At 53.8% G+C, this 19,529-nt stretch overlaps 6 protein-coding genes across 6 annotated transcripts; 2 read left to right on the forward strand and 4 right to left on the reverse strand.

The window, feature by feature from the left end:
• Positions 1–74: 74 nt before the first annotated feature.
• B0H65DRAFT_466391 (uncharacterized protein) lies at positions 75–2,734 on the reverse strand. The gene has a single exon (XM_062826852.1). It carries the CDS (start codon positions 2,658–2,660, stop codon positions 213–215), a length of 2,448 nt encoding a protein of 815 aa, XP_062681969.1. The 5' UTR covers positions 2,661–2,734; the 3' UTR covers positions 75–212.
• Positions 2,735–3,587: 853 nt separating this feature from the next.
• B0H65DRAFT_203635 (uncharacterized protein) lies at positions 3,588–7,286 on the forward strand. Its single transcript, XM_062821835.1, has 6 exons — positions 3,588–3,859; positions 3,927–4,008; positions 4,092–5,418; positions 5,496–5,706; positions 5,759–6,954; positions 7,026–7,286. The coding sequence occupies exons 1-6, from the start codon at positions 3,826–3,828 to the stop codon at positions 7,254–7,256; spliced, it is 3,081 nt and encodes a 1,026-aa protein (XP_062681970.1). The 5' UTR covers positions 3,588–3,825; the 3' UTR covers positions 7,257–7,286.
• Positions 7,287–7,763: 477 nt separating this feature from the next.
• On the reverse strand, positions 7,764–8,777 carry B0H65DRAFT_427129 (mitochondrial carrier domain-containing protein; the record flags this gene model as incomplete). The annotated part of the gene is made up of 1 exon (XM_062824665.1): positions 7,764–8,777. The coding sequence occupies one exon, from the start codon at positions 8,775–8,777 to the stop codon at positions 7,764–7,766; it is 1,014 nt and encodes a 337-aa protein (XP_062681971.1).
• Positions 8,778–10,007: 1,230 nt separating this feature from the next.
• On the reverse strand, positions 10,008–11,774 carry B0H65DRAFT_574214 (uncharacterized protein; the record flags this gene model as incomplete). The annotated part of the gene is made up of 6 exons (XM_062830576.1): positions 10,008–10,219; positions 10,298–10,648; positions 10,712–10,777; positions 10,846–11,481; positions 11,559–11,621; positions 11,756–11,774. The coding sequence occupies 6 exons, from the start codon at positions 11,772–11,774 to the stop codon at positions 10,008–10,010; spliced, it is 1,347 nt and encodes a 448-aa protein (XP_062681972.1).
• Positions 11,775–14,999: 3,225 nt separating this feature from the next.
• On the forward strand, positions 15,000–16,426 carry B0H65DRAFT_525220 (uncharacterized protein; the record flags this gene model as incomplete). Its single annotated transcript, XM_062828826.1, has 1 exon — positions 15,000–16,426. The coding sequence occupies one exon, from the start codon at positions 15,000–15,002 to the stop codon at positions 16,392–16,394; it is 1,395 nt and encodes a 464-aa protein (XP_062681973.1). The 3' UTR covers positions 16,395–16,426.
• A 524-nt stretch (positions 16,427–16,950) lies between these two features.
• On the reverse strand, positions 16,951–19,412 carry B0H65DRAFT_509085 (uncharacterized protein; the record flags this gene model as incomplete). Its single annotated transcript, XM_062828279.1, has 2 exons — positions 16,951–18,390; positions 18,540–19,412. 2 exons carry the CDS (start codon positions 19,410–19,412, stop codon positions 16,951–16,953), a joined length of 2,313 nt encoding a protein of 770 aa, XP_062681974.1.
• Between the last annotated feature and the right edge of the window lie 117 nt (positions 19,413–19,529).

Raw genomic sequence — 19,529 nt, forward strand, 5'->3', positions numbered from 1 at the left:
GGTCGAAGAGTGTTTTGGTCGAACGAGTTTGATGATGAAAAGGGCAATGAACTATGACCTTTGTTGGAAAGTTATTGGTGTATATAGGAAGTTTTTTTTTCTGGAAATCTATCTGCCAATCTCTGCATATGTATATGCAATTCTAACCATAAGGACAAAATAGTACATCATAATACACACAGCCAAGTGACCATACAACGACCCTTATTTACTCACTCCCCTTCTCCTCCCTTGAAAGCATCAGCAACACTAACCGGCACCTCCCCCTCCGCCCTCTTCCTCCTCTTCAAACCCAACCACTCTCTTCTCTCCAACAAACTTTCCCTCCTTCTCAACCTAAAACTCGCATAATCCCTCGTCCGCCAAAACTTGAACCTCTGCCACGAAGTGCCGCGCCGCAACAAGTCCCCGTCAATCTTGCGATACCGGACTTCGCATTGCACCCAGTCGTAGACGCCCGGGAGGGAGAGACCTAGGGTGGGGAGGGCGAGGAGTTTTCTCTTGTTTTTGTTGTTGCTTTGGTGGGGAGAAGAAGTGGAAGAAGGGCTGCTGCTTAGATACCGGCTCTCCTCCCAGACTTCGTCATAGTCTTTGAAGCTGAGGGCTTGTTCGTCCTCCCAGTCTTTGTAGAACCACAATAGTTCGTGTATTTGTTCTTTTGTCAGGTTTTTCTGGAGTTGTTTGGTGGTTACTGTTTCCGGAGTGGGAGTGGTGCTGTGGTCATCCTCTTCGATACCGGCCGCGGCCCGACGCAAGTGCTCCGGCGGTTGGGGCCAGTATGATGACTCGTTGCCGTTGCCGTGGATGAGCGCCGAGAGGTCAGTCTCCGCGTACACGGCAGGCAGCGTGTACCGGATCCGACCGGGCGCGTATACCTTGAGCATGCTGGTGAGCAGTTCCTTGTGCTTGAGCTTTTGTCCGAGAAGAAGACCCTCGCGGAAGTCCTTCTGGTAGACGGCTTCGAAGGGGGCGACGCGAACGGGACAGGGGGCGCGGTGGCGGAGCCGGATCCAGTAGCGGCCGTCCCAGAGCTTCCATTTTGTCCAGCCTGCCCATGCCCATTCGGAGGGTTCTTTGAGGAAACGCGAGGCTAAGGCGCTTTGGGATAATCGCAGGGTTGGAGCGGGGGTTTTGGCTTGGTAAGGTGCGCGGGAGAGTCGCCAGCGGACAGAGCCGTTGGGTTGGATCAATGGATCCATGTGTACGCCGGAGATCATGTAGCCTTTGGGTTCGCCTTGGAGTGTTGGATTCTCCTTTTCCTCAGGCAGCCTCAGTTCGGGAAACAGCAGTGAGACAGAATATTCGAGATCCGCAAGGGTTGGCAGGTTGTAATTTGGTGTTACCAACGAGATGAGTCTCCGTATGATGATAGCCGCAATGGTGCGATAGTGGACAAGACGCTTCTTGCGCCAAACAGAGGACCTCCGAGACAGTCTGGGACCTCCTGGTAGTTTGAACCTGGGCATTTCGGCCTCTACTGTCCCAGCTGTCGTTGCGAGATCATGGACATATAGCCGCTCGAGAACCCTACCGGCTTCAGCTTCCTCGGCAGCAACCCTGGCGCGGCACCGTGCTGCAAGCTGCAAGATGGCAGGCTTTTGTAGGGCGGTTGGGAGATTGTGATGCTTGACCAGGTATCTGATAGCATTGCGAGGAGTGAAAGTCGGGTCTGCGTTCGTATGATCCTCGAACCATGGGATGTCGTTCTCCTCACAGGTGGCAATGAGCCTGTCCTTGCTGAAGCCAAGCAGAGGGCGGTAGATCATTATGCCACCATCCTCGGCCTCGACCTCTGGGACTGGAGGGTAGTCTCCCCATCTGCGATGTGTGCGCTGGTACTCGTTGAAGTACTGGCTTCCATCACTCCTCATGCCATAAGCCATTTCATATTGGAGCATTTGCGGATCGAGCTGATCACGTAGGCTGTACTTTAGATATTTCTTCATCCGCTTGCCCGTCGGCATCCTGGTCCAAAATGGGCTGGCCGCCTCTTGGTCATCCAGGTAACCACTCTGGTAGACATTATGAAGATCGTAGCACTCTGGAATGTCTACGGCGGCTGGGATGCCCTGAAGACCACGGTAGCCACGGCCGCTTATCATCCTCATCAGGATCGTTTCATACTGATCATCTTCATGGTGGCCTGTGAAGATGGAGCAGATATTGTGACGCTGGCACACGCCCGCAATGGCGGCATAGCGAAGTTTGCGAGCCAAGGGTTCGATGCTCGGGTGAGTCTTGGGGTCTACACCGGGGCCGAGTTCAGACTCCCAGTTGATGGTCTCAATAGTAGGGTCCACCAAGTCTCCGATCTTGGTCTTGAGGGCATGTGCCACCTTCTTTGCCTCCTCGTCGCTGCCCTCGCGCAAGCCATGGTCGACAATGACGGCGCGGACCTTGCCCAGAATGTTGTCGCTGATGCGGAACTGCTCGTTAGGGGAAACGCTAGCGTTTATATTTTTCTCTTGTTTAAGCCGGTTGAACAGAAAGGCCAACGCCATGGAATCCACGCCGCCGCTTATGGCACAGCCGATATGACGATGCCTGGGACTGAATGCCGGAGGAAATCGAGGGAGGCATATTGCGTGGAGAGCATCTTCGAACTCGCGGGCGCTGATTGCCCGGGCGCTGCGATGGAAGACCTGTAGCGGCGTGACCATTCCATCGCCTGTCCAGATGTGGTGTGTTCACCTCACCTTGCGGTTGGAGGAGGAGGATGGATAATGTGGTGAAGTGAGAAAGAGTGGATGTTGAAGTGTCAGAATCCTTGACTGATGACAGTCACCAAAGTGCACTAACAATTAATTGTGATGTGGCCCGAGCTTTCCCCAGACTCTCCAGCTCAAGTTATAGTGAATGCTTGTATAGATATGATAGAGGTACTTAGCAAGCGATTGCTTTACACCTGTTTCTTGCCGGACTTGAAGTACCTTTAAGCAAAGAGTACAAATCTCTTTGCTGTCCTTTCCATTCCCCAACTTTGGAAGCTTCCATTTCTCTTCGATCGGACAAGAAAGCACTCGGAGTTTATCAACGAATTACCAAGCAACTTCCACAAAGCATGGGCATCCAAAGACTTGTCCATGCCCGGCGTCGATGTGACCAGACTTGGATACACGACAGTTAGCATGTGCGTTTGGAATATCCCGAGCTGGAGACTTTTCTTCAGCTGCTTTGAAATAAACAGCTTTATCCAGAATGCCAAGACGTCTTTCCCTGGAGTTGTCATCAGCCTCAACGCTTTCCCAACTTACACTAGATACTTCCCTCTATAGGTGGTAGCATCCGACATTCGACTTCCACATCCAACTCTCACTCCCATCCCTTCCCTTTCGATTTACCCGGTTCAAAGTCGTTGCTTTCTTCTTTTCTTGATCTCCTTCTCCCACTTACCACCTCCCCTCTTTCCCGTCTCTATCAGTAAGCGGCATCCCGCATTGCATCCATCCACCCACCACCGGGCAGTGCACGCATGATGTACTAAGCAGCCCAGCCATTAAATCCACCCACTTCCAGCAGCTGAACGACTTCGACGTGTTATACACCCTCGTTCGTCCACTCTTACTCGTCAAGCCATATACGTCATATTATACCTCGATAAGCAGGTACCGTTCTTTAGACTTTGATACATTGATCGGAGGGGACACGTCGTCCAGTCGAATCCTCGGTTACATTATACGCCAAGAGAACGGAAAGCCATTACATCGCGCGTGGCCGTTGAACCCGCAGCACTCACCCGACCATCCCCAGTCCCCACTGCTCAGCTCCCATCCGTCATAGCAGACGTACAAAGACTCGTGCTCTCCCGGCCCTTTCATCTACGACATGGCCAAAAAGGCTCGCCAGAGGATTAGCTATGGTTCGTCTTTGTTGTCTTCAATCACAACACGGGGCGCACGGCTAACCACACTCCTACTCTGCTTCAGTTCTCGAGCTCCCAAACTCCTCACCAGGTGGCCATCGTCTCGGCGTGAATGGTCTCGCCGTCGATCGCGACAATGCTATTCTGTGAGCACACACCCTTAGCCTCGTCTCTCCACCGATATCGATCGAATCCCACCCATATACTAATTCAACTTGACATGGCACAGCTACTCCGGCGGCCGCGATGGCATAGTATGCGCCTGGGACGTCCACCCCGACTGCATTGCCCCGACTTCCTCCCACTCCGCCGTTGTCGATACCTCATCCTCGCGCGCCAATGCCAGGCCCAAGCAGACGACCCGATTCCGTTCCCAAACACACCCGCATACACATTGGATCAACGATCTCGCTTTAGCCCAACAACATTCCGCGGTTGTGTCCGCTTCGTCCGACCTGCTCGTCAAAGTATGGCGTCCCCACGGCAGCGACGCCAAAGAACCAGCCACCATTGGCCAGCACGCCGATTATGTCAAGTGCGTTGCGACACCGTCACAGTCCACCAACTGGGTTGCCTCGGGTGGCCTCGACCGTAAAATATACCTCTGGGATTTGTCAGGCGCCGGCAAGCGACTGGAAATAGATGTCAGCGGCGAGGAGGTGCGAGAGAAGGGTAGCGTTTATGCCTTGGCCGTCAACCACTCCATCCTCGCCAGCGGTGGTCCCGAGAGCGTGGTTCGCCTATGGGATCCCAAGACCGGCAAGCGCATCACCAAATTCGTCGGTCATACCGACAACATCCGGGCCATCCTGGTAAACTCCTCGGGCGACATGGTCATGACGGCCAGTTCTGACCAGACGGTCAAGGTTTGGAGCGTCACTGCAGGCAGGTGCATGCACACACTCACCATGCACAATGACAGCGTGTGGTCTCTGTTTGCCGAAGACCCTGAACTCGGCGTCTTCTACAGCAGTGATCGGTCGGGCTTGGTGGTCAAGACAGATGTGCGAGGCACCTTGGGTGACTTGGATGATGGCCTGTCCTTGGCCGTCGCACAGGAACACGATGGCGTGAGCAAGGTTGTCGCTTGTGGAAACTCTTTGTGGACGGCGACGTCACGGTCATCGATTAACCGCTGGCAGAGCCTGGACACAAGTGCTGACATTCAGCTTCCAGGGGGATTCCGGCCTCAGAAGGCCTCCGTTGTGTCGACGAGGAGCAGGGAGAGCACTTTCCAGTCTGGATCCCCGATGCCAGCAGGGTCACCTACCCCCAAGCGGGAGATACCGGCCAAGTCGATCTTGCGTATCTCGAACACGGCCTCCTTCCCGCGTGCGCTCAGCCGGGATGGGGCAGAATCGGTAGCAACACACACACGAAAGGGATCTGAAATAATAACAGACCCCGCGGTAAGCGTAGTGGAGCCGATACACCACCTGCCGGAAGAAACGATCGAGGGCCAGTTTGGCCTGGTCAAGCACCGTCTTCTGAACGACAGGAGGCGGGTCCTGACACTGGACACGGCTGGGGATGTAGTGTTGTGGGACTTGATCAAAGTGAGACATCTCAGTCTTCCGAACCTTGTGACTGTGACCGTGAACGTGACTTGTGCTGACTGTCTTGTCTCAATTAGTGTAAACCCATCAAGAGTTTTGGAAAGAGACATTTGGAGGACGTAGAACCCGAGGTCAATACCCTAGAGGCCGTGGCTCCATGGTGCTCTATAGACACTAGCTCCGGCAACTTGACAGTGGTTCTAGAGCCATTCAACTGTTTTGATGCCGAGGCGTATGCCGACGAACTCACGCTGGAAGAGCCTGTGGAGTTCCGGGAAGACCAGAGGAGTATGCTTCATCACCAATTATTGTCACCTTGGATTGTGCTAACCCTCCACAGTAAATCTTGGAAAGTGGATTCTACGATATCTATTTGCGAACCTAATAGATGAAGAGATACGACGCGATGAGGCACACAGACACAAGCTGAACGAAGTATCACAGCAACGGGCAGCCGTCGGGAGGGTGAATCCCGGGTTATCGATATCAATCCCTCCTCCGCCGGGTGGCATCGACTCGCAGGTTGCGACGCCGCGGGCAAATGGCTCCCGGTTCCCTCCTGCGACACCAGGGTTCGCAATTGGACTCGCTACGCCAGGTTCGCCCATGTGGCCAGGGGCGGAAGCCGTTGGAACGCCGCTCAGTCCCCTCGACAGGTTCTCGTCGCAAGTTTCGAATAAGCCATCTGCAGAACGAGTCGACTACTTTTCGGACGACATCAACTCACCAGACGCAGATACAAACAAGACAGCACAGACACCCGCGCCAGTTGCAGAGTCTCGGCCCTCAGAAGATAAGGCCGGAAAGACATCGACTGAGAATGGAAAAGAGAAGGACAAAGAGAAGGATAAGGATAAGGAAGTTAAGAGCCCCACGTTTGGGAAGAAGTTCCGGATGAACATGTCATTTGGCGGCAAAAAGCTCGGTCGCTCAGCTTCGGTTGCCGTCGCCGATAAGCCAGTCGTGGTGGACGAAAAGGCCGAGGAGTCCGAATCCTCTTCGAACCACGAGAAGGAGTTCGCCGATAGCTTCCACGGCGTTATCCAGAAGATCCACAACGAGTATGAGAAGCAGCTGACCGAAAACCCCGACATGGTGGTCGAAACACGCATCTGCCCCAGTCTGCCCAACGACACGCCAGTGCTCAAACTGCCCAAGGGCACCAAGGTGATCATCCAGGAAGAGACGTCGGGCGGCTCAGCCGAGCTGTATCGGGGGACCGTGGAGTCGGTGGGCGCCGATGTGGACATTATCGAGCAAAAGGGTCCCCAGTGGCTCGGCGAGGTTCTGCTATTGAATGCCATCCCACCAAAAGATCCCGTCAAGGTGTCGTTTGTGCTGTACCCGTGGCAGGACACGCTGCCGGCCATCACGGTAGCGGACGGGAACAATCGCCTGAATGCGAATAGGATGCTGAGGGTGAAGAAGATCTTGGCGTACGTGGCGGAGAGGATCGATCCGCCTGCCGACCCGGAGAATCCGGACCCGGACGCGATGAAGCCGGAGGAGTACTTGGAGCTGTACTGCAATGAACAGGTGAGTCTAACCAAACCCTACTGCCAACCTGACTGGTCTACTTTTGTGCTGACATGAACAACCAAAACCAGCTCCTGCCAAACACAATGAGCCTCGCAACCCTCCGCGCACACGTCTGGAAGGGCGGTAATGATATCGTCCTCCATTACAAAGCCAACGGAAAGAAGGAGATTCTGTTCCCGTCGGCGCCATCTCCTAGCGGTACCGATGGCGGCCAACGCCAGAGTCAGGAGTCTCCATCACAAGCCGGGACAGCAGCCGGTCAGGGACAGATCGGCCAAGCTGTGGCAGCAGCAGCTTAGGAAGATGAGGCTGTCAGGCAGGAGAGTCCGTGGACGTCCCTGGAAGGATTCGGTTATTATTAATTCGTGCCGTCACTGCGCTGTCTTGATTGGACAGTGCGTGACTTAAAGCTCTTGTTTATCTTGGAGTCAGCGTGTTTGTACATAGTGGTATTTTTCTGCCTGCTTCTCTTATCTCTATCATTCTCTGAGGTGTCTCGACAACCGTTGGTTATGGACATTGAGAAAGCGCCGTGTTCGACTCTTAGCGGGTATTCTTATTTAGTACAGTAAGGGTTGTTGTACATAGGGGTGTAACATGACTGTTTGTTACTCCCACTGGGGTATCTTGAACTCTATGTCTATGTATATGCTGTTCTTCTCGCTCGTCTCGTCTGTCTGTTCGATGTCGAAGATTAACGACACCGAGCTAATCCCACTTTTTGTTTTCGAAGACCGTGCGAGACACCACCACGTTTGCCTCTTGTCTATACCGCTCGCTCAAAACCCAAATGACTATCCGCCCCTTTAAAGCGAAAGCTCCTCACCACTCTTGCTCTTCCTCGTCGTCCCCTCAAAAGCATTAACAACACTCTGATAACTCCCCAAGAAAATCGCTCCTCCGATACTAATCCACATCACCCTCGGTCCAATCCCACTAAAGAACGGTCTGATCCCACTCCCAGTCTTCGTCTTCCCATCCCTCCAAATTTTTCTTATTAGACTAACCACCCCCTCCCTCCTCTCGCTCAACATGATCCTCGTCTTGAGCACATCCAACGGCGTCGTCAACGCCGCCGCGAACCCGCCCGCCAGACTTCCATACAGCGCGCTTTCGGGAGCACTCACGTCCTTTTCGTTTTTACCCGTCGCGGAATCACCAAAAAGTCCCCTTCCTGTCCGTTGGCGGCGCTCCCGTCCCCATTTCTTGAGTGATTCCCAAAGCGGAAACTGTAACACGGTAAACGGCACTTCGCGCATAACAGTTATGCCCCAGCCCCTATACAGCTCGCGCCACACACCCGTGAGACCGATCGCGCCCCGCTGGTGCAAGATGTGCAGCAAACTGCTCAAGCTCGACCCGCCATGCTGACCCGCCTGCGCCCGCTGCTTGATCACCTCGGTCGGCACGCGAATCGCGCACGCGGCTATCTCACCCAGACTTGCCGCGATTCCATGCTGTACCCCCGGATGACTGAAGCGCCCACCCTTCCCTTTTACATCCTCCCCCGTTTTATGTGTCGAACCCGTCGTCGAACCCGTCGTCGGAGGAGGAGGAGGAGGAGCAGAAGAAGAAAGAAACCCCTTGGTAGTCTCATAAGTAACGAAGAAAAAAGCGGCACCGGGCGCGGAACCGATGACGCAGGAGCCTACGCCGCGGTAGATGCCGCGGAAGCCGCCACTCGCAAAAAAGCCTTGGGCGGATTGGAGGCGGGTTTTGAGTGTGTCGAGAGGGAAGAGCGAGAGGTCGACGGTGGTGCCGGCGAGGGCGCCGGCTAGGAGGGCGGTTTGGAAGGGTGGTGGGGAGGATTGGGAGGCCATTTTTTGCGCGCGTTGGGGTTGGGCTTCCTTGTTTGGTGGAGGTTTCGGGGGCTGGCTGGTTCGAGCTGTCGAGGAGGATTGGAGGGAGGGAGGGAGGTTAAAGTCGCGAAGTTTGGTAGGGTCGGCGACGGTGGTGGGCGCGCGCAATGCCGGCTACTGGATGTGACTCGATTCCAGGAAAGTCGAGGTTATCGAACGGGTCGGTTTGGGAGGTGCTGATAAGGAAAACCGTCGACCAAATTTGCGAGGAAACCAATTGAATTGTCTTAAGCTTCCGTCTCTCAAGAAGCAATTGGCCTCGAAAGAATTGTCCGCAAAGGTCGACGGTAAGTTGTCCTCGGCAAAGATGGTCGGAGCTATTTTCTGGACATTTCCTTTGCGACGGCGGCATCGGACGGCAGGAACGGGGTCGCATTTCGTGACGCACTATCGATAGAGGGACCTCCGGCAGGCAAAGGCCGGCCGAACGGTGGGGCCGATCGCGCCGTGGTGGGGGTCGTCTTGGATTTGTTAGTGAGAGGCTTTGGTAAGAAGTTCAGACTTCAGAGTGACATACAAAGAGATGAAGGGAAGAGTAACCGATGAAGTCAGCAAAGTCAATGATGAGTAAAACTGGGATGGTTACTCAATAGTCCGCGACAGTACATTACTATGGGACGGTAAACTCGAAGCACAAGGAAACGTTCTAGCTCGAAGTTAACCACCCCACAATGAAGTGTACAAGTCCCTTGTTAACATTTCCTTAAGCATCAAAGACGCATCATAATGCCTTATTGGTTATCAATAACACCGATAACATATCACCACGTGCCTCCCTGACCAACGTCAAGGCATCAACCCCAACATCAAATGCATCGTCACTTCACAACAATGGGTTCTTTCTTTGACAGTACTCGTACAATTACTCCAACATATACTCGTACACCACAAATTAAGATGTCAACGGTCGTTATGGGGCGAAATAATTGCCGGCCGGAACCCGCCATCCCCCAACGCCCAGAGCAAATAAAAACCAATCCCCCACCCTCCTCCCTCCCTCCCCTAAAGCAAAGAAAAAAAGGCACGACCATAAGATCGTGGCATCAAAGGTCGTAATCCTCATAATCATAACCATAAAGCCTCATCGTCTCAGAAACCCAACAAAAATCTTGAGCTCGGGGAATGAAACGCTCGATATCGCGGTTGACGATAAGCTGGCAGAGCTTCAATCTACACCCCTCGGCCCCCCGCTTACTCGCCATCCTCCTCGTCGTCCTTCTCCTCCTCGTGTTCGTCGGCATACTGCACCCCCATGTCCATAAAAATGGTGGTGCGCCTGGTGTCGGCGCAGGCCACCGCTGCCTCGACGGGCGACAGCATATCGTGGCCGGAGGCCCAGTGGTCTCCGCCCGGCGTACCGGGAGTCTTCTTCTTGGGGCTCTCAACCCGAGCCCTGGCCATGCCTGTTTGTTTGCTTCGTTAGTTCATCCCGTTCGATATACTCATATCGCTTGATATGATTTGTTTGTTTTTCATCTTACCGCTGGCAGCTTCAGCCTCGTACGGGCTCATCATCGGGTGATACCCGAACTGTGTGGGGGTGGCGGCCGGGTTGGGCGCCGGGGGCACGTTACCGGGCTGCGCTTGCAGTCCCTGGGGCTGGGGAGAAGAGAGATCGAAATAGCCAGGCTCGGTAGGGTGGCCAGCTTGGCCAGCCCTGGCCGAGGCGCCGGGGGAAAGAAATTGGGACGGCAAACCAACTTCGGTTTGCTGGTGCTGCTGTGACGGTCTCGGACGAGATCCAGTTGGGGGGCCCTGGAAAGGGTGACCCGCTCTTCCATGGGGTTTGATGCCCACACACCGCTCTCTGGCTGGTGTATCCCAGTTGTGGTCTTTTTTTTTCAAATATCAGTCAGCTCCATTCGTTTTCAAATCATTCACGGGACGAAACTCACGAAAGCCCGGAGGCTGGTTATACCCATATGGGTTGGTCGGGTTCAAGTGACCCTTAAAAACGTCATCTGTTGTCCGATGAGTTAGCGTTTGTCAACAACATATCAAACGGTATAGGAGTGGTGGCCTATCTTACCCTCGAAAGGAGGCGTCTGCACAGGGGGGCGGCTCGAGGAGCTCGCCGGGTGTCCCTCGGACGACCGGGAAACTTGGGGCTGGGGAGGGGGAGCGGGGGGCGAAGAACGAGACGAAACAGCCTGGTTCAACGATATGGTGGGCCTCGAACCCGATCCCGACGGGCGCCTGCTGTCCTGAACTTGCCGCTGAGCGGACTTGGGAGGAATGGGGGGAAGGGGCGGCGACGAAGGTCCCGGAGGGGAAAAAGTCGGCTGGCCCATATGTTGGCCGCCAGAGGGCGACCGAACATCTCTGGGAGGTTGCCTCGCAGGCGGCAGGACAAACCCTCTCGGGGGAGCTTGCTGGGGGAAGCCAGCAGTCCCGGTGCGTGACCTGCTCGGGCGGCCACTGTCGAAGCCCGGTTGGGCGAAAGGGGGGTTGGGGGGCCGAAAGGCCGGGGGCATGGCGGGCATGGGCGGGACCGACTCCAGGCCATGAGGCCTTTGCGGCCGGCTGGGGGTCCGGCTTCTCTGGCGAATCGCCAGGGCCGGAGTCGCCAACTGCCGCTCAGGGCCTCGAGCTTGGCCTTGGGCTTGGGCGTCGGGGCGGGGGTTGCTCGTCGCCCTGCCTCGAAAGGTAGGGAAGGGTCCACCGCCTGAAACCGGTGTCAGCTTCATCACTGGGCCTGGATGATCCTCTAGTGAGGCGAGATTGATGGAATTCTGAACTTACCAAGGATTCCGTCCATGTCTTCGATCTCCTGCAAGACCGCGGCGCGCGACGGGGCACTCATCTCTGTTAGTTGTGTTAGTATACAGTGAGCCAAAGACAGGATCTACTCGTCTTTCGCCTTTGGGGCCTGAACGGGCGTTTCTAGCCCAGACGAGTGGTGGGACTCAGCAGGCTGTCCAGCGTCGGCTGTTACTTACCTTTCTTGGGTGGTGCCATTCTGATGCCACTCGAGTTAGCGTTGCGGAAAAAAAACAACAAGCGAGGCAGGAAGGGTTGCGAGGTTATGGAGGAGTTTGGTAGTGAAGACAACCTGGGAGCTGGGCTTGACTGGAAAGTGAGGATGGTGAAGGGCTGACTGGAAAGAGAGGGAGGTGAAGGGCTGGCTCTCGACTGAGAACTAGCAGACTGCGACTTGAATTCTTGTCGAAGAGAAGGGGAAAAAAGAACTTACGTGAGAGTGACTGTGACTCGAGGTTGTTGTTGCAAGTAAAAGAGAAGACTGCGACGCAAGATTCTTGGGAGGAAGGAGAAGTCTTGTGCAGGAGTACGAATGAGTGCGCGGTTGAAGTTCAAAGAAGAAAAAATCTTGAGGGGCTTGCTCAAGAAGTGACGGGGTTTTATTTGAAAATCTCAACGCGGCGCGTCTACTCAGGTTCTTAATCACTCCAGGTTTACTGTCCTCACAAAATCGGATGGAAAATAGCAGGAAGGCAAGAGCTCGATTTGACAAACCTTGGACGCGTCGCGTAGTGTCTGCACGCAACCTTTGGTCTAGGCTTATCTCTAGTTCAAGAGTTCGGATGAGAAGGAAGGAGCGGCAGCTATTTTGTTTGTTTGCTAACGCACCATAATCACTCAGAGTCTCAGGTTCATCTCAAGGTTGGGTTTGGATCACCTTTTCTCCGTATTGTCTGCCTTCAGGCCGCGAGTCGTCGAAGAAGAAACCGAAATTGGACAGCTCAATACCGGTCACTCTAATTTGAAAATGCCGTAATAGAACTCTCATATGCCTTTTCTGACGTTAGAAACACAGATATCTGAGTCTGTGTGGGGTTTTTGAATCAGCAAGATGTCTCTGATTATTTTCCGAAGGTGTATTGAACACGAATTGATACGTGAAATCATTCACCGAAGGTGTAATCTCGACATGTTCGGTTTAATTCACTCGGGCAGGTGCAACCTGGATACGACCTCCAGTCGATGGCACCAGTTCAAGGCACCTTCCTCTCTACGATCGAGTACTTGTGAGTGAAGGGATCCAGGTTCTAACTCGGCTTTGTCCAACTGACGCCAACTGCCGCCAGTTTTCACGCCCTTGCAACTCAGGTTTCTCTGTTCCAGCGAACGCATCGAAGATTCGACGCCGACTGCTCAAATCTGAGGAAAAGACATAGAAATCATGAATGAAAAGCATCGAGGATAAATATCGGATCTTGATTCAATTATGGGACCCTTGGCCTCGTCGTCAAAAGTGTTCCAGATAGGAGCAGAATGGGCTTGGAAGGTGAGCCGCGGCGCGATGGCTTTGCCGTTGCAGGTGGCGTCGTTGTAGGAGGAGTTGGGCGCCGTGACGAAGTGTTGACCGGTTTTAAGGCCGTTGGTGAAGGAGGAGGGGTCCCAGACTGAGAAGCAGGTTGGGTAGCCGTACCAGGCGTTGCGGACGGTGCGGGGGTCGCCGACCGGAGGGGAGGGGGTTAGTCGTTATTAGGAATAAGGGGGTGAGGAAAGAGTGGGAAGGACAGGAGCTTAGAGGTACGATTGTTGAGCTTCTCGGCTGGGTTGTTGGTGTGGTGTGAATGTCCTTTCGGTGGCCCTTGATCCTCGTTGCACCTTCGATTCTCCTTATACCATCTTAAGCACCTGAAATAATACTGAGAGTCACCGCCCTCACATTCTCGCTGGGACTGCAGTTTTGTAGCTGCTGACAGGGCACTTCCAAAGCCTGAGCGATGTCTATTCCTTCTCCAATTGTAGTGTTGTTCATTTCATGCAGGAATCACCCCAGCTCAATGTGCTTTCCGTAGTAAGGAGTTCCCGGCAAGTAATTGTCAAATAGGGTCGAGTGTCCTCCACGAACAGAACCATAAATACGGGGCCTGGATGCCATAGGCGCACCTGATCCCATCTTTAATGCAAACTGGGAGGATCAATCTTCATCTACATGGTCACCGGCGCTCCTACCATTGAAATCGAGCTCCAAACTACAACGGAAGTCACTGAAGGACGTCACTCACCTTGCCACTCTCAGGGAGTTGAAGTCAGCTCACCGCTTAGAGGGCAGCATGCGCAACAACAAAACAGAGTCGTTACAGAGTCAGCAAGGGCGACGGTCGGCACATTCTCGCAGAGATCGGCGCTTACATCGGTGCTCCGGGGAGTCTCACCGGCTGCTATTCAGAATGACGCTTCGAGCACCAGGACATCTGACCCGAGCTATGGATTCATGTAACATGCTTCCAAACGAATGAAAGTGTCAAGACCGGCTAGTAAAGTTGTAAAAGTAAACTTGGCCTTTCAAGTATTGTTTTCAGATGTACACGAGCTACTGACCTCGAGTTTCTGAGACTAGATAACATCTGAGTAGGAAGTGCGCTCAGGGCAGTTTTCAACAGCTTCTATCACTTCAGCTTCCTGAAAGGAACAATCAAGGAATCTCAAAGTCAACAGTAATTCTAACGGCATTACATAATGGCAAACAAGAAAACAGTTGAACTTGCCATTTGGGGCGGACACTGATTCTAGGACGTCGAGTGACATCTCGGTGTCGGGTGCGTGAATCCATTTCGTAAGGTGAGGTGAGTGACGCTCCAAGAGACAAGAGCGCAGGAGATTCGTTGTGTTCTTGCGGATTTTGTATTTTCTCACAAGCATAGGCCATTCTGGCCAACTGAGGAAAGCGCGGCTTTTCGAATCGCTTCACTCAGGTTTAGGGAGGTCACCATTCAAATACTTTAGGCAGGTTGGTTGTTCTTGTGGGCGATGCCTTCCGTTCCCTACGACAATCGCAGAGTACTCACCCACCGCACTCTCTCCATACTGCGTTTCCAACTGCTCCATCTCTTCTCCTCGAGGAACAGTCTTGCACTCGTCGCTTCCGCTTTTCTTAGATCATTGGCTACGGAAGAAGAAAGTCAGACTCGGCACAGTCTGGACTAAGGCACATAAAGCCGACTTGTTTCCCATGCGAGTCTCAGTTCAAATTCTTTCATCATCCACACATTTTTCAGTACAATCATTGCACTATCGACTTGCTTATTGGAAATTCTTACGCACATCACGATCGTTGCTCAAGTACTACCATTATTTTCTCCCATTCCCCAGGTCTTACCGGGAAGTATTCTTGAATATCGCAATTTTACTTCCACGCACACTCGGTTAACACTTGCACCGCCTTTACACATCATCACATACCTCCAAAAAGACTGCAGGAAACCAAGAAAGATGCCGCCACCAATCCAAGTCGAAGTACGGCGTCGAGCAAGCGAGCTAGGTATAACGCCATCATCAGCATCAAACCCGGCAGGACAGCAGCATCCTTGGCCCGGAGTTTACCTTGAGGGTCCCGAGATAGGCATTGACGATCATTGGATGCAATTTAGAATGCTTGAGGTTCTGAATCCTGTTGGCAGAAGAAGGTCAGAGCCGGGCCGTGGCCGCCGTCCTCGCTCCCGCCCCCGCCCCCGCCCAGCGCATAGAACCATCCAAGAACCCGCCTTCCCTCCAGGAGAGCGCATGTCCTATTTTTCCCGACGCAACAGAAGTGTCTGGTCCGGTCTGTCCAGCCGGAGTGTATCACTTTCGCCTCCGCCGCCACCGACACGGTCATGGACACCAACGGGGTCACCGATACGGACACCGGCAGGAACGCGGACACGGATGTTAACAGGGATGCAGAGGCAAATGGATGAGGAACTATTCGGGGCTATACACAGGGCCAGGATCAGGACCACACCCCAAGAACGCTGGTTTGAGGCGTGGAAACACCACAAAAAGAACCGCATCCGTTCGAGAGCTGATTACAAATTTCTGATGGAGCAAATTGAACCGCTTACGCAACTGGGCGAGGAACAGGAAAAGCTAGAGTTTGCTATGCAAAATTTGTCGAATTCGAGGAGGAAGCAGGGGCTGAGGATTTGGTTCCGCATGTGGGTGGCGTGGGTGCCCAGGAGATCCGCTGCATCAAACGACGAGGAATCGGAGCACAAGCTGGACGAGATAAGTAGGGAGATGGTGGAGCGGGATAGGGTGTGGCTGAGATGGGAGAAGCAGGCTTGTGCGATTGAAGATGGGGGTGCAGTTGTTGACCGGGACTTGGAAGAAGAAGAGATCAAAGCCATGCTTGAGAAACAGGAGCTCTGGGCGTATGAGTTGGATAAGTTGGATATTTCAAGCCAGGTGGCGTGGGAAATGCAGATTAATCACGGTGTTGGTTGGGCTATTTTAGGCCATGATGATGATGGTCATGGTCAGTACCTGGTAGGAGAACCGGGTGATCTCATTGTGCCGGCGTTCAATGAAGAGGACCTCTTGGAGTTGCCCGAGCTGTGGATTCAAGTGGCTCCTGGTAAAGCTGGACCGGCAAATGAGGATACGCCGATGGGAAAAGAGGGAAGGATTGTTACCAGTCACCCACCTTTCTTGCCGATATGCATCGTCTTTGACGGTCTGAGGCTGTATCGCGCAGGGAAACTCTATGCTGGATACATAGAGTACCGCACTGACGACCTGGAATACGAGAACGCGCCGAGGGCTCGTCTAATACTATGTGTTCACCGACATGGCCGCAAGCTTGGGCAGGGTAATGGGAGCACATATGGGGAGGAATACGTTCTATGAGCAGTGGTGTTACCAACAAGCGAAGTTCGGTGTGTTCTGCTTCGAAGGTATATTTGTACCTCAGTATGTATACCCAGCGTAAAATATCTTTTGTTAGCTGTATTGTTTCAGGATATAATACAAGAATTCCGTACCGTTATGTGTGCAATCACTCGAACATCGTCCTGTTACATACAAGCGGGCTTCACGAAGACAGCATGAGAAAATCGGAGTGAGATGGCTTATCATAAGATTGACCATATCGAAAACAGAGAGGTTTTCACCCAAGGTAACAACCACAGGTTATCACATGCCTTCATTATTTGTCGCATTACATGTGCCCGTCCTCATCCAATCATGTGAAATATTTCGAGCTCACAGACCCCAAAAACAAACCCCAAGACATCGTGAAACATAGCTTTCGCTCCCAAAAAAAACACAAAGCTACCTAGGCATCAACACCCAGCCCATGCTCGTCGCCCAGTCCTACACGTCCCCTATACCCACATCCAGAATCCCATTGACATCCAGCCCATCAACCCCTCAACCCCTCAACCTCACCCTACCTACCTTTACTCTAACCAACCCTAACCTCCCCACTCCCACTAGTCAACCCCACCCTAACTCTACTTCCCTCCGAGCCCTTCTTGGCGACCAACTCCTTATTGAACCCCGGCCACTGCTCCCCACTCTTGATAATCTGGACATCCTTCCCAGCAACTGCCAGCTTGCCGCTGAGCGAAGTCATGACGATCTCACCCTCCCAGGAGGAAGGGAGGTAGAGGTGAAAATCGCCCGAGGTGGAGGTGTGTTGGTTGTAGAGGTTGCGGAAGGCGGGGTTGGGGGTGGTTGCTACTTGGGAAGAGGAAGAAAAGTAGACGGGGTCAAAAATGGTGATTGTTGTGCTGCCCGAGGTGGACGAGGTCGACACTTCAACCGGATGGTCGTCCTCAGCAGACTTCAATACCGGAAGAAGTCCAAGTTTGAGCGTGCCGCTGGTTGACTTCACAGTAGCATACGACCGAAAAGCCGCCAGACCATGGACGTTACCACTCGTGGTGTGCACGTCGAGAATATAATCCCTCTTGGGAACCTGTGGGGGGGTTTTGCCTGTGACACTGACGCCATGCTCGCGGAAGTCGAGGTCGCCGGAGGCGGAACGGATGGAGAGCTCTGCAGACTGAGGAGCAGACATGGAGTCCTTGTCCCAGTTGTCGTGGGGTTCAATGCCGACTTTGATGTCGCCTGATGTGGATTTTAAGGTGAGAGAGTCAAACAACGGCCAGACGCCGTAGATCTGGCCGGAGGTGGTACCCGCTTCGCATTTACGGGGGTGGAAGGTGTAAGAGTCGGGGGAGGTGTCGCGCGGGACCTCCTTGTTGTTGTTCTTTGAGGCGCCAGAGGAAGCGGAAATGATGTTTCCGACCACAGCGTCGAACCTAGCGAGGGTCTTGACCGTCAGAGACAGGTTATCGAGCAGCTGGACGCCCAAATGGATGGTGGCGATCTGGAGGTAATTGAGCTCCGCGTCCTCGGGCACCCAGACGGTGGCCTTCACGGTGGCACATAACTTGAGGTTGCGCTCGCCCGTGTTGAGCCCGTCGGGGGTCTTGATGGTGAGGGCTTGGTCGCTGGGGTTCCAGTGCGTTTCGATTGGGATGCGGTCGTCGTTGACGATGACGTCGAGGACGATGGAGGGGTCGGGGGTGTCTTTACCGGAACGGCGGACGATGACTTCGCCTTGGATTTGAACGTACGTGTCGTAGTGGTGCGTGTCACCGTCGTCGAGACGCTCTTGGTTGATGGTCAGGTGCTTGCTGGAGGAGAAGGAGACGTCGTAGGTCTCGGTTGGACGAGTGATGGTGCGGCCGCCGCGGCAGCGATAGCGCGAGAACCAGTCGGACTCGTTGTCGACGTCGGGGTATTGCATGACGGGCGGTGTTGATGGGGAAGAACCTCCTCGTCCGTCGCCATGGCCAGGTCGAGAGGGGGATGATGGGTTGTTGTTGTGGTCGGACTGGGGAAATGGATTAGTCACAAATCAGATGGATCAGGAAAGTGTGATACAAGTATGCGAGACATATGCACGTGTTGAATCTCGTCCAATGTGGTACAGCATCCCCCGCATTACTTGAGCAGAGAAAGACATGACAAATGCCAACTTACATTGGATGAAGGGGTAACAATGCCCAACAGCAGGACCGCAACAATCAATGCCAGGAGAGTCTTCCTGACGGTTTCCCGGGAGGGCAGACGATTCCTCGCTCGCTCAGTCCAAGTAGGGTTCGTATTCTCCGGCCCATCACCGGGGTTGCCCATGCTTTCTGGGCCACGGTTCAGCAGGCCAGTGGACTCGTCCGGACGACCCATGCTGTCGGTCGAGGAAGAGGGTGGTGTTGTTGCCTGAGGGAAGGTCTGGTAGGTTGTTGAGGATGCTGCGTGGGAGTTCAAGGGGCTTGTTGGCGAAGCCGACGTCGGCGAAGGAGTGTAGGCTGGAGGGGCTTCAAAAAGGAATGGTGAAGAGCCTTGACTGGATGTTGATTGATGATGTTGAGGGTAAGCCGCGTAGGGTGAACCAGACGTCGGGGGTATATATGGGGATGATGATGAGTCGGCTTGTGATGGGAAGTGCGGGTAGTACGCGGCCTGGTGTGGTTGTGAGTGGGCCGATGGCGTGGCATATGTCGAACTGGAAACGGGAAGAGATGGATAGCCGCCATCTATCCGAGATGACTGATGCGTCGTCTCTCCCTCATCTGCGTCGTAAATGTCTTCGTCGCGTCCTGACAAGCGAGCCGCCTCTCTCGCCTTGCTATCACCGGTCATTGACGGGTCGAGAGACGGGTCCTCGTCCAAGGGAGGGGGAGAAAATGGAGAGTTGAATGAAGACTCTGACGTGTTATTAATGAAGTCATCGATAGGCAGAGATACATTTTGGATTTGCCTTTGGTCCTGTTGGGGACCAGCAGCTTCCTCGATGTCCTCGTCGTTTCCCAGGCCCGGGTACGAGTAAAGGTTGTCTGAATAGGGGTGCGACATGATAGCTGAGGACTCTTCGCGTCTTTGAGAGTAGACTCGCTGTCGATTCTCGGGAGTAACCGTCAAAGATTCCGGCGCCGATTTTCCCTTGCCGCTTCGGTAAGACAGAACAAGACA

Source organism: Neurospora tetraspora (assembly GCF_033439725.1).
Source record: "Neurospora tetraspora strain CBS 560.94 chromosome Unknown B0H65scaffold_4, whole genome shotgun sequence".
In the NCBI taxonomy this organism is placed as follows: Eukaryota; Fungi; Ascomycota; class Sordariomycetes; order Sordariales; family Sordariaceae; genus Neurospora; species Neurospora tetraspora.

Excerpts from the sequence above, each read along its gene's own strand:
- B0H65DRAFT_203635 (XM_062821835.1), top strand. The coding sequence starts at position 3,826 with ATGGCCAAAAAGGCTCGCCAGAGGATTAGCTATG. Across the intron at positions 3,860-3,926 it reads TCGCCAGAGGATTAGCTATG|TTCTCGAGCTCCCAAACTCC; the intron begins GTTCGTCTTTGT and ends ACTCTGCTTCAG. Across the intron at positions 4,009-4,091 it reads GATCGCGACAATGCTATTCT|CTACTCCGGCGGCCGCGATG; the intron begins GTGAGCACACAC and ends GACATGGCACAG.
- B0H65DRAFT_466391 (XM_062826852.1), bottom strand. The coding sequence starts at position 2,660 with ATGGTCACGCCGCTACAGGTCTTCCATCGCAGCGCCCGGGCAATCAGC.